Genomic DNA, 13130 nt, shown 5'->3' with positions numbered 1-13130 from the left:
TAGCAACGAGTGGACTCCCAAAAATGAGGAAAATCAAATAAAGAATTAAAACGAGACTGCTAGTCTTCACATGAAATTGTTTTCATTCTCGCTGAATTCCGTAAAGATTACAAAACAACGCAGTTTCGGAAATGAAACCGCAGCTTGTGACTTCCCACGTGCTTTGATCTCTGCTCGCCCTCGGATCACGAAGTTTTCTCTCATTGGTCAACGAGGTGAACTACGCTACGTCCACCGCTACGTCATCTAATCACACATTCAGTGAAGAGGGTGACCTTTTTAAAACTGTACAACAGAATAGAGCAACGACTTCTCGCGACCATCCTTGCTTGAAATTTATAATTATCGTTCGTCAGTCATTTCCGATGTCAAGTGAAACTATTTGAAACACAACACAAAACACATTCGAAGCACTGTTGAGCAAGGCGCACTTGTTCGGAGTAAGGGATTTTCTTGTGTCCAAGGGTGTTCGATGCAAGTTGGTGAAGTCCGGCCTGCGAAGGCAGAAGATTTTGAGCATTTTCGCCGACTGGCAGAGAGTGTCGATGGGTGGAATTTACATTATGATAAACAGGGAACCAAAGTGTTCTGCAAAGTCATAGACGGTTCAACGATTAGGCTTATAAAGGTAAGCATAATTCGTTCGAACAAAGTCCAGTCTAACCGTGGCTTAAATTTGATCACCAAGAGCGTAAATTTTGACTCCACAGCACCTTACTACTGTTTAGTTTAAAAGGACTTGCAAATATTGGAAGAACTCTTCCATCAAAAGTCTTTAGAGTAAATTTATCGCTCAAGTCCATCTTGGAACTTTAACTTATTGCGGTCCCAACATGAAAAGAAAATTTTAATATTTACCGTACTATTGGTAGTTGTATAGTAAGCTTAGTTTGTACCACTTTCGGGAAATGGTCTTTTGTAGCTTAGCTTTGTTATTGTTATAAGATTATCGATGGCCCTTTTATGGCACTTAAACATGTTCACTCACTTCAAGACATTTTGTGTTCAATGAACACAACATCCTCATCAAAGGCAACCCGGTTGTTTTGGGGATTTATTTGCTTAAGCTAATGTGGTCAGTATTCCTTGCAAAGATGAGCTTGCCCTTAATTTGTGAATGAGAATATCGTTTGGAAATCCAAAATCGGCTTTATAATAAAGCAGAATTCGAAATCGGCCAAAACTAGAAACGGAACTGCATGGTAGAATAATTTATTTTTTTAAAAATTAAATTTCGTTGGAATTTCGTGCTGGTGCCTCTTGCTGTACTAAGGAATATTATACCAAATATCGCGATCAACTGAGGGCGAGTTGGCAAAGTCTTATATTATATAGCAAAAAGCTTCAATGAGCGACAAAAGTGTTGAGACACTTGGCAGTAAAATTCGATTTTCTGCGTCTTGGATACATTTCCCCCCCTTTCCCGTCAAGTCAAGTCATGACATGATTCAAGTTCAAAAGCGTGATCATGAAACAAGTGATCTTATGTAATTTTGTCCGCTGAACAGATTGCTGTTAACGGAATGCTTCTAACACGCAAGTGTGATGTAAAAATGATGTTATTACACATGGTCAATTGTCGCTAAACCAATAAAAACATGCCTTCTGAGCCCAAAAGTAACCTTTATAACATAGTGTCTCATTTTAATTCCTATTGTACAAAGTTTTCGCTTCCTTTTTCAGTTTTTCAGATAAATGTAGTTTTTTCACCAGTAACCACGAGTAACCACGGGTAACCAAATGATGGTAAAAAGGATACTATTAAGATTGATTTAGTCAGTTCATGGTTACCCGTGGTTGACTGTGGTTACCCGTTGATTTTCCTGTACAGCGGTCGTTTGAATCACTCAAAGTTAGCCTGCTTTAGGATTACCACCCGGTAGTTTGTATTTCAACAATTACTTTATTATTTCATTCCTTTTTCGGAGAGAAATAAGGTGGAGAGGACCGACACCCTAAATTGGCGATGTTGCGCACGAATGTCACGCAAAATTTTACTTCTAAAAAGGTGATAATTTGCGTAAATTTTTGTACTGATGAGTAAGCTTGCCATAATTTTTCCATGAGAAGAACCCAAATCCCGGAATAAAGCGATGGCAGGAATTTCAATTAAGTACTACACCGGTTACTGTAAAAGAAACAAGTTTACTGTTTCAGACAATGAGCGACAAAAATGTAGAGACACTTGGCAGTAAAATTCGATTTTCTGCGTCTTGGATACATTTCCCCTCCCTTTCCCCCAAAACAATGTTGATTTTTCTATTTCTTCAACTGCACAGACCACAGCGCCTACACAACATTGAATTGGGGGGCCGGGGGTATCTGAGAATTAACACTAGATGCAAATAAAATAGAACAAATGCTTAAGTATCGAAAAGCGTCTTTTCCTAAGAGTGTCTCAACTACTTTTGTCCCTCATTGTTGGTAGTTATTGCTGTTTCAGTCAATGCAATCAATAAACATGGAAAAGCTGACTAAAGATATTTTGTTGTTTTCACTGATTTCTTATGTATGCAAAACACAAAACAACTGGGTTAACAGATATTGGAGCATTAAATTGTACTTTGTAGATAAAGCCCTGAATGGAATTGAACACTTTTTTGGATTGAAATTTCTATCCAATCTGAAGTATTCCGAACTCGAATCAAACTCTGGACATTGCATCAGGGGACTTTAGGTTTCAGCAGTTTGCTCTTGACTCAAATAGTAAACTAAATCAGCATTATGTAACTGCTATTAGGGTTAATTTTCAAGAGCTCTCACCCTCCACCAATGAGTACCTACAATTGTAGTTTCAGAACCCTGTCCTTGTTGCACTTTGGATTGTATTCTACATGTATATGTTGAGTCTATGACTTTGAGAGGTTTTTGATTGGTTTTATTACCCTGTGAGCAGAGTATCTTTTGATCTTCCTAGATAAGTTGGTTCTTTCCTCTTCCGACTTATCTAGGAAAATTGAAAGAGACTCTGATCTGCTCACAGGGTATGGTTTTATCTGCATGGGTGCCAATTTTTGTGTAGCAATTACATCCTTTGGAAACTCTGGATTTGAACCCATAACCCTCAGTAGTCTTGTCTGATACTCTGACTACTGAGCTACTGGAGACTCTATGCAGTGTTTCAGATAAGAGGGGCCTGGTCTCTGGTCAAAAACCCTACAAGGTCAGCTACATGACTCGACAAGTTATCCAGAAAATTTAAGTGTTTGGTGGGAGCAGTGGGAATTTGCCCCACTTGAATTCCTCTTTGGTAACTTCATTTACAAATCTAGAAGAGTAGAAAGGGATTCTATCTGCACGGAACTCGTTATAGTACTTATTGTGGTTAATTATGTGCTGGCAGATTGTGCAGTTCCAATCGTACATAATGGCCAAAGACAATAACTATAATAATAATAATTATTGTCACAGTGTGTTGACTCACAGTGTCTGAAGTCTGTCAAACACCTTTTAAATTAGACTTTGAAACCAAAGGGTAGACTCAAGTACATGGGAAACAAAATTTAGTTACTTACTAACCCTAAATTTAGTTAATTTAGTTATTGTTGATGTACATGTAATGTAATTTTTGGATGCTCAGAAGAACAAACAAGATTTTGTCAGCAGCAGCAGCAGTGGCATTCTCATCCCCAGGGTCATCATAATAGTTGCTGTTATGTGATAAATGATAATTAATATTGATTACATGTAGTTTTGTGTCACATAATTTATTCTTGTCTCTTATGTAACCATGATGATATTTAATTTTCTTTTAATTGTTACAGGTTGTGGCAAGATTTAGTGATGTTTCCTGCTCATTAATGTATGATGTCCTTCATGATGGGGATTACAGGAGATGCTGGGATGAGAATATGGTGGAATGTTATGAGATCTGTCAGCTTGACAGATACAACGATATAGGTTACTATTCAAGTAAGTGGTTACTAACTGGGGTAAATTGTACAATGTACCTTTGCTGAGTACAAACACTTGCAGAATGTACCATTAATATGGTACAGTAACTATGAAAAAGTAAACAATATGATTAAATCCTGTTGTGGAATAAAAAGGCTGGAGCAAATTGTCTTGTTCAGGGTTAGGCCTCAATAACAATATTACAGTACAGCTCAAAGGTAAGTTGACAGTCACTCGCGAGTTGCACGATTTGTGTCAGTTCACGTGCATGGTTAATGTACCTGAGAAGTTTTCATACAACAAACGAGTGAAGATTTTTATGTTTGCTCAATTGTGCCGTGCGTGTTGTTGGCTTATTACAGCAATAAATGAATAATTGCGTATACCCGTGCGAGTTTTTAGAGCATGTTATATTTTCTCTTTCAATTCTCTTGACATCCAAAACGAGCAAGCAGAATTGCGACCATAATTGACCATTCGTCTTTTTGATGATTTTGATGATAAAGTTTCAATTCAGCTTTTCTCACGATGGGAAAGATGCGGTAGTTAATTCGGAATTCCAGTTTGTTGATATTACAACCTCAACTTTCGAACGAGGCCCCTTTTTACTCTGATAAATTATATGTCCATGGTCATTTTGCTAGTTTGTGACTGGGTTTTTGCCTGGGGAACGCATCGGAAACTCGTGTATTTTTGTCAGAACAAGTGAATAAGATCGCGACGTTATTATTTTTTCTACATGCTGAAGGATAATGAAGATAATATTTTTTTCGCGGGTCAAGAACATTGAAAGCTTGCTTAGAGTCGACATGAATATTGCGTACAAAGGCTCTGTTAGCGGAATTGTTCATTTCTTTGAGACCTAAATCGCTTTCTAGAGTTCTTCTCGAGTTTGTGTATATTCCAAAGTCCATCTTTCTCGACTCTCGATTCTCGAGCCTCGATTCTCGCGTCTCGAAACTCGAACGTCTCGACCTTCGTGACGTGAGAATCAAGTTTCGAGGATCGAGTCAAGACTGTCAACTTACCTTTGAGCGGTACTGTATTATTATTTAGTTATTTGTCAAGTAACTATTATCTCTTAACAAGATTTGTGAACATTTTAGTGGAGAGTCTTTCTGTAATAGACAACATGACAACACATAAAATTGCAAGGCTGCTGTCTAATGGTCGCCCGGTCACCTAGCCCAAACGAGTGCCTAACTTATCACAAGGTGATTCATCCTTACTTTCTTCCTTGAGATTAAACGATCAAAAAAGCGACATGGTTGGAGAGAATGGCAACTAAGCAAATTCCACAAATAAACGAACTCTTTAACTTGTAAATATGGAAATAATATTGCAGCGCTGAGTGCTTTTCATTTCATACGTTTCCTCCCAGTAGCGCACGGAGAATAGGGTCCCAATGTGATTCCCAAATATGGAAAATCTTCTTGATCATAAATTATGCTTCCCTAACCCCAAATACCTGGAACTTTATGCACTTGAGAGATGCAAGCGAAAAAATAGCCAGCAAACAAAGGACTTTTACTATCCCAGCATGAAATGTTGAAAGATGTAGAACCTATGAGTTAAATTGAAATAGCTTAAATAGCTTGATCCCAAATGAAACTAAAATAGCTGTGAGTGATGCCCATGTGTGTATCAGAGAAAGTTGGCACAATTAAAAATCGTGAAACGAGACAACTTTGCTATGATTTCAGTGTGTACTTAGATTTTCTTTGTCAAATACAAGTCATATACAGTATTCCTAGAAATGCTTTAATTGTCAAATACAATTCAGCACAAATACTTAATTAAAATTAGTTTTACATATTGAGAAGCAAAGGAATGTATTTCATTCTAGCTAGGGCAAGAGTACTGTTGAAGGCAATAAACATTGTTCAATCACAGCTTTACTGATCATTCTAAATAAAGTGGTTTTAAGAGTAGGCAAAAATTTCACGGATAGCACACTTAAATGATGCATCGTCAAAACACAAAAGAAATGTGCACAGGATTGAGTGGTTAAGGAAGGGAAGCGCAGCATTCTGGGCTCCTGAAAAAATCACTCGGGCTACTAACTTTTAATGTTGGAAGCCTGAAGGGCTCCCAGAAAACTTTCTTAGGCAGCAGCCTTGAATTGTCTTTCTTGTTTATGAGGTAAATTAATCTCAGCCACTATTTGCACTAAGGAATTCAATAAATATTTTATGTGCTTAATCTCTGGGGATATTGTCTCAGAGCTATTCTGTATCTGTCTTTTCTTGTTCAGGATTGAAAGACTGAGAAGGAAAGAACATGTATCTATACAGCATCCAGTTACTGTATCTGACCCCCTCAGTCTTGCGGGTTGCCAACTTATGTAGCTTTGTAAATTTGATCACAATTTAGCTTGGTTGGTTGGAAGAACATAATAATCCCTGTTAGTAGGCTTTTACGTACATAGCATACATTGTATCTTAAGTTTACAATGAATTCAGTCTCGGATGGTATGTATTTTGGGACAGTACATGTACATCCTGAGATGAATAGGAAACCATGTGCTGGTATAATTGGGAGCTGTTTGAAAGAACATTAGAGCCGTGTCGAAATTGGGATTTATGCTCCTGATGAGTCAAAACTACCACTCCTACCATTTCTGACTTCAGCGCTTCACTTTTTGAAACAATGTTAGTATTATAAAGAGAGGTGGTCCTTGCACTTAGCTTGACAATTTATAGGCAATTATTGTCTCTTCTAGACACCTGAGAAATTTGTGGTGTTTAGATAAAGGGAATTGCTTAATTTTAATTTGTCCAGCTAAGTGCCGTATGACTTCTCAATTTCAACTTGGTTTTGATGTTTATTAACTAAAGGGATTGATTTTTTTCCTTCAGTTAAGTGTCCTACCCCAATGAAGAACAGGGATTTTGTGACCCAAAGGTCATGGAATTGCACGGATGATGACTTCATTATCTTTAATCACACTGTGTATCACAAGGTATAGCTAGGCTTCTAAAATATGCAAACATTTGATATGAAGTGTTAGATTTTTGTTTTTGGTACTGGAATTGAATAGCTAATGCTTTTTGTCCCTTCTTTTGTAAGGATATTCCAGTTAAGAAAGGTTTTATCCGTGGTCAGTCAATTTTAAGTGGATATTTTGTTCAAAGAAAAGGAGAAGGATGTTCTGTGACATACGTATCCCAAGTGGATTTGAAAGGTAAGTTATGAGAAAAGTTGAAATAATTTTATTAATGCATTTAAATTCCCTTGTTTTAGACCTGAACTTTTTATTTAAAAAATATCTCTTTCAAAGTTAGAGCTTACCTTGATGGATGTTTGGTTATGCACGCGTAAGTGATGAACATCAATAACATAACAACAACAATATTTATTTCTATAATTATACTGCTACTACAGCCTTCTCAAAATATTAATTTTTTGGGGAGCAGATCATAAGGAAAGTGCACCAAAGCAAGTGCCCAAAGGACGCAAGCTTCTTTGGGGGTCTGGGGGCATGCTTCCCTAGGGAATCTTTTAAATTTAGACAATTACAATTGAGAAGGCTGATACATGTACTAATACTTCATCTGGTTAGTTAGTGTGTCAGAGACAAGGAATTTCAATAAGTAAATTTAAAATACTCATCTAAGGATGCCTTATTGTAAATTGATGACGATGCATGATGATTTATACTTGGCGGCTTCCATGATTGAAAATTTTCCAATAGGACTGTCAAGTGCCTGTCAATTTTCATTTCTTATTAGTTTAATAAAAATTCAATTTAACTCTTTTTTGTCAACTGCACTCAGGTTAAAAGAATATAAGTAATTGAGCTTTCAATTTTAATTTGAAACTTATTGAATAGCGTGCTATGTTTGTTTTATTTTATTTCTTGTTTTACTGAATCTTTATAATTTAGAAATAAAATAGCAAGAATAAAATAAAAAGGTTGAATGTATGAATTGGCTTTTGTAAGTTTTTATTTCTTTTCTTTACACTGTAGTTACTATTTTCATCATGTCCCTTTACGTGTAGGTCACTTACCAAAGTGGTTGGTTAATCGGGCTTCAACAAAGATTGCTCCCAAGGTAATCATGCATTTTTTGTAATAATTATGACTCTCTTATAGCATAATAAATTGATAGAGGCTTAGAAGCTTGACGTGTATTGCATGTGGCAACCCCACAAACCATGAAGAAAGTCATATATACATGTATTTGTCAACCAACTAACAGTTGCATAAAAAACAAACAGTTACAAAAATAAGAGAAATGTCTAAAACCACTGGTTAGTCGACCGTCCGTCCGTCCGTTAAAGGGGAACTGTCATGCTTAATTTGCTGTTTTTAGGTCAAAACTGGGTAATAATGTAAATTCAATTTATTTAGTACTTTAGCTCACACATGATTATGTTACATTCCTATTAAAACACAACCCACTGACAAGATATGAAATATATTTATGGCACAAAAAGCTATTCGTCCCTAACTGGCCAGTTTTTTGAAGTTTCGATCAATCCATTTCCATCCTCTCCATCCTTGGCTGCAAACAACAAAGAATAGCTTCTGATGAGTGCACGTCAATTGGCAACAAAACTACAGCATTATGTTTTGGTTTTTATTGATGCAAGGACGTCTTTTAGTGTTTTGAAGTTTGGCTGGCATAATGGAACACTGTCTCTTTAAACAAAGTCAAAAACTATGTCCCCATTAATAAGTGTTACTACATGTACATTCAGTGGCGTGCCTTACAACGGTCTGTACATATCTTACTAGGTTGTAATCAAAGTTCACAAGGCTGCTCTTGGTTATCAAGCATGGAAGGCTGAACATGCTCCTAGCTACAAGCCATGGATCTGGCCTGAACAAAGTATTATACCAATACTTCGTCCTGAAGATGTGGTGTCTGTTCGTGGCGACTCTCCAAATGGATCCGACCAAGAACAAGAGGTCATTGGGGAAGACCCAGCTAATTATTCCAGTGAGGAAAATGTTGATGAAAATATAATGCTTTGACATAAGACTCAAATTTTAGTATGAATAAAAACAACATATGTAATATCCCACTGCAGCTTTTATAATGCAGGGTTATTTTTTCTTGATTCCTTTGGACTAACAGATTTGCAGCAGTTTATAATGATTAGCCAGGAAAAACATTAAAATGTTATTATAATAGAAAAATTTGTAGCTAACCTAATTAAATTAACTGCTGTTACAGTAATACTTCAACTTAACATCATGGAACATATTTTCATTCAGCACACTTTATTTATTGTAAATCTTGCTATTGTCGGAGACTATATTTTAGTAGGCGTTTGTAATTATTATAATTATATGTTAAATATGAGATGTTAACACGACTCTCCCAAAACTTGAACCAAGACATCTTGCCATCTATAAAGAAGGATTAGCCTAAATGTACATGTAGTTGAAGAAATGGTCCCATTCGAGCATTTGAAATTTGAAAGTGTCTTAATGTCTGGCAGTCATTCAAGGTTTTCATATCTGTAAAATGGTGGGCATGTTTTAGGCTGACACATTTTAAACAACACTAATAAACAGTTCCAAGGATCTGAACACCCAAACAGTTAGCACTGCATGTACAGGTAGATGATGTTGATAATAATGGCAGAACCTGTTAAAATTAGCACTTTTTGCTACCTTTTTGTTATTGAATTATTGGAGGTGCAGAGAACCAAGTATATTTAAGAATGTGACCAGCTGCCAGTCATATAGACACAGCATTTTAAATTATTGCTGATATTTTGTGGAAAAGATGTTGAAGAGTGTATGTACTGTAGTCTGTACTATATCAGCTTCTGGATAAAAATTGAGTGGTTTCACCATGAAAAGGATTTAAGAAAAATATTTTGTCTTGCAATAATGCTTTAATGACCTATACAGGCACAAAAATAATTTAATTTATTCATAATTACAACAGTTGTTAATGAACAGTATAGTTATGAGTGTTCTAATTGCTTTGGATTTGTCAACCATTCTTGTAATTAGTAGGCTGTGAAACTTAAGGATTCGTTCTTCTTGTTTCTGATAAATGGTAGAAACTATATTACAGCAAATGAGATATGACTACATACAATTAAAATTTAATACTCTTTTGCAATTGATATCTTATGAGGAAAAGTTTGAAAATTTAAAGTGGTACTATGATGAAATTTTTATCCCTTAAATTTTTAGGTTTATCACATAGAATTCCAGGAAAGATTAATAACACTGTTTACCATTTGGAAATATCTGCATTGGTTTTGGGAGATAGTTAATTAAAGTAATTATGCAAATGAGAGGACTGATGATGTCATTCACTCAACCCATGCAATAATTTTATAACATCAAGTATATAAAAAGAGCTATCTCGGTCAGTTTGCAGCAGAAACCATTAAAACGTGGTGGCTATAAAGAAATTGGTTCCCATGACAACCCACTCTTTTCCAGTTCCCCCCAACTTGATTTTAAGCTAGAAAAACATTTAGCAAGGCCACAAACTCGAACATATTTACATGCTTGCAGGATCATGCATATGGGGCACAACTGGCGGATATCAAAATAGAATGCCAAAGGTGGCCAGCAAAGCCTTTAAAATTAGGGAGGTCTGGAGCCTAGAATGTTGCCATGGTAACAAAACTGGTATGCACATATTGTGGAGCACATCTACTAGAATCGTCCTGCAAAGAATCGAATCAATCCTTTCTGATAGAAAGTGGCTGAGATATCTCTTTTCTTCATATTTGAGCCAAATCCTGTTGAGTTTATGATGTTATCACTTGGCTAATTTGCATTTTTTAAAAACTTAAATATCTCTGGAACAAAACTTTGGAGTTATTTGAAAAATAGTAAACATTCTTCTTCTCGCACAGACTACAAGCTGATGTCGTAAAATGGCTTTGATAGGAAAGATGCAAATTCCATTATAGTAGCACTTTAATTAATAATTTGTTGTTTGAAAGAAATTTACTCTTTTAAGTAGTACCATTGTTTGACTTAACAGAAGTCTTGAATTTTTTGTTCGACTTCCTTGTAACAGACTGCTGGTTGATATGCTCTGTTTGCAATCTCCCTTTTGTCTTACGATCTGTAGAGTGTATTCTCTCATTAAAGTCATGCTTGTGTGACAAGAAGGAAAAAAGGATAGCTCATTAAAAAGATTTTGCATCATCCTTTTAATAATGATTAATCGTAATTATTTTGAGTGGCATAATTATTGGGAATTATTAAAAGCTAGAACCAAGTCTGGTTTCCTTTTTTTGCAGAATAATTATCTTCTACATACATGTAGCACCTTAATATATAGAAACCAACAATAATATTGGTTTTTGTTTGGTTTTTAGTAGTGATAAATGCGTGCAGAACTAGAGCAACCGGATTGAGGCCATGTTTATTGTGCTATTTATGTAGAGGAAAGACTGTGCTATTTTGAAATCTTAGCAATAGCTCAGTAAAGCACTAGCAAAATAATTATTAGCGTTGCAGAAAAGAAATCGATGCATGTTTTTGTATGGCTTCATCAAAATTAATGAATTATTTTATTTGAATTTGGGATCTATGTGGAGATAGGAGACCTGTTGTACAGAAAACAACACCATTGGGAATTAAGCAAAACTAATGCAGCAATGCAGCAAAAGTGTCAATTCGTGCATTGTTATACTTTCGAAGCTTGATTATTTTAATGAACCTTGAATAATGATGTTACTACAATATCATTACTGGTAATGAATAATTGAATAATGAATAATTGAATAATTGAGCCCAACTCTAAAGTGCTTGCCTAAGAATCTCTATATTCATCAAAATCATAACACATACAAAAGTAATTCTCCAGACTCGATCTGAGGCGACTCATTTAGTAATTAATTTAATTAACTTCAACGGTGTTGGCAAATTATGAGCTGTGGACTTGAATTTTGTAATACTCTTTTCTGTGACTGGATGCAAAAACAGTCTTGCACATAGTTTTTGTAGCTTGTAATTTATTGAAGAACTTTGAATCAGGTTTAATGATTTAAAAAGCTTAAAGGGAAAAAAATATTGTTTGCACCTTTGCCTACTTCATTTACAAAATGCATAAAATAAAATTAATAAAGAATAAGAAAGACTTCCTTGCAAGAGAAAAGTACTGCAACTGCAACTGATTGACAAAATAATGGATCTACTTGATGGGGACAATTCTAAAGCTGTAAGCTTACAAATGACACCTGTGAAAGGTGTTACAGGTTACAGTTCGATTAAGAACCCTGTAAAATGGTGCTTAACTTCCTTGCAACAAATTCTTGCTGGCCATACATGTATGTAAAGATGTATCCATTGAGGTGGATCATAGAGCAAACATATTAAAATCCATTTTTAGCTGCAGGAAGCAACTTTTACATGTAGGTACAGACAGTGGCACCAGTGGCTCAGTTGGTTTAGCACTGGGCTGCCATGTTGGAGGTCAAGGGTTTGACTCCGCCCGGTCAGGGTCTTAAAGGGGCTCGGTCACACTGTTTTAGGTAATTTTGTTTAAAATTGTTAGTTATGAGCTCTAAACGTCAAATTGGCAGAGCAAGAGTCTTTCATTTGCAAAATCACGGCCACATAACAATTGAGAATGATTTTCCAGCTTTGTAAATGACATTTTGATATAAACTGATATAAATTTGAAAAAAGTTGGGCCGGCATTTTTCAAAATAATATTTACCCAAATGCAATCCACTTCAATCCTCCCCAGTTTTGTCCATCCTTGTCCCTTCTTAGCTTTCCTGTGTTTTGTTTGAGTTCTTCTACAGTTTTGAACCGTTATTTTGTTATTTCAGTTAATTCTATGACCATTTGATCAATGCTGAAATTGCCTAAAATTGTGTGACCTAGCCCCTTTAAAATACCGGTAACTGAGAAGAAAGTGCTGCCTTTGTAATTACACCTGCAAATGGTTAGACTTTGAAGTCTTCTTGGATAAGGCCTATAAACCGTAGGCCTCATATCACAAATATCTTCTATGTTCATAAGTGCCTTGACACTGGAACGTTAAAGAACCCACACAGAAGAGTAGGGGATGAAGTCCCCGGTGTTGAGGCTCTCCTGTTCTCTCCAGCAGAAGTAGCCAGCTTGGCAGTGATGTCTCTAAAAATGCTCAGGGTGTATGAGGCCACCTAAGCAGAAACAGCCATAAGTAAAAAAGGGACATTGGCAAGTACTGGAACATGCAGATGTAGATGTTTAGTACAAGAACATTGCAAAAATCGCGACTGATGGAATTGAATGGTACTGCAATGAAAGCAAC

The 13130-nt window shown here is 36.0% G+C and overlaps 2 protein-coding genes across 4 annotated transcripts in view; one reads left to right on the top strand and one right to left on the bottom strand.

The window, feature by feature from the left end:
• Positions 1-255: 255 nt before the first annotated feature.
• Positions 256-11102, top strand: LOC138015593 (START domain-containing protein 10-like). Its single transcript, XM_068862675.1, has 6 exons — positions 256-628; positions 3765-3912; positions 6753-6856; positions 6964-7078; positions 7897-7949; positions 8636-11102. The coding sequence occupies exons 1-6, from the start codon at positions 473-475 to the stop codon at positions 8873-8875; spliced, it is 816 nt and encodes a 271-aa protein (XP_068718776.1). The 5' UTR covers positions 256-472; the 3' UTR covers positions 8876-11102.
• Positions 8226-13130, bottom strand: part of LOC138015592 (uncharacterized) — a 37625-nt gene continuing 32720 nt past the window's right edge. For 2 of the 3 annotated variants that reach the window (XR_011125585.1, XM_068862674.1), the window contains one exon: positions 8226-8402. The gene's annotated coding sequence lies outside the window, so the exon portion shown is untranslated. Of the gene's footprint in view, positions 8403-10600; positions 13000-13130 lie in introns of those variants that run through there. The other variant, XM_068862673.1, reaches the window with a different exon arrangement.

Source organism: Montipora capricornis, chromosome 9, assembly GCF_036669925.1.
Source record: "Montipora capricornis isolate CH-2021 chromosome 9, ASM3666992v2, whole genome shotgun sequence".
Classification (NCBI taxonomy): Eukaryota; Metazoa; Cnidaria; class Anthozoa; order Scleractinia; family Acroporidae; genus Montipora; species Montipora capricornis.
This window is presented reverse-complemented; position numbering and strand designations above follow the sequence as displayed.

Bases quoted from the DNA above. Each gene is read 5' to 3' on its own strand.
- LOC138015593 (XM_068862675.1), top strand. From the start codon at position 473: ATGCAAGTTGGTGAAGTCCGGCCTGCGAAGGCAGAAGATTTTGAGCAT. The intron at 7,079-7,896 runs GTAAGTTATGAG...CTTTACGTGTAG, and splicing joins ATCCCAAGTGGATTTGAAAG to GTCACTTACCAAAGTGGTTG. The intron at 7,950-8,635 runs GTAATCATGCAT...ATATCTTACTAG, and splicing joins CAACAAAGATTGCTCCCAAG to GTTGTAATCAAAGTTCACAA.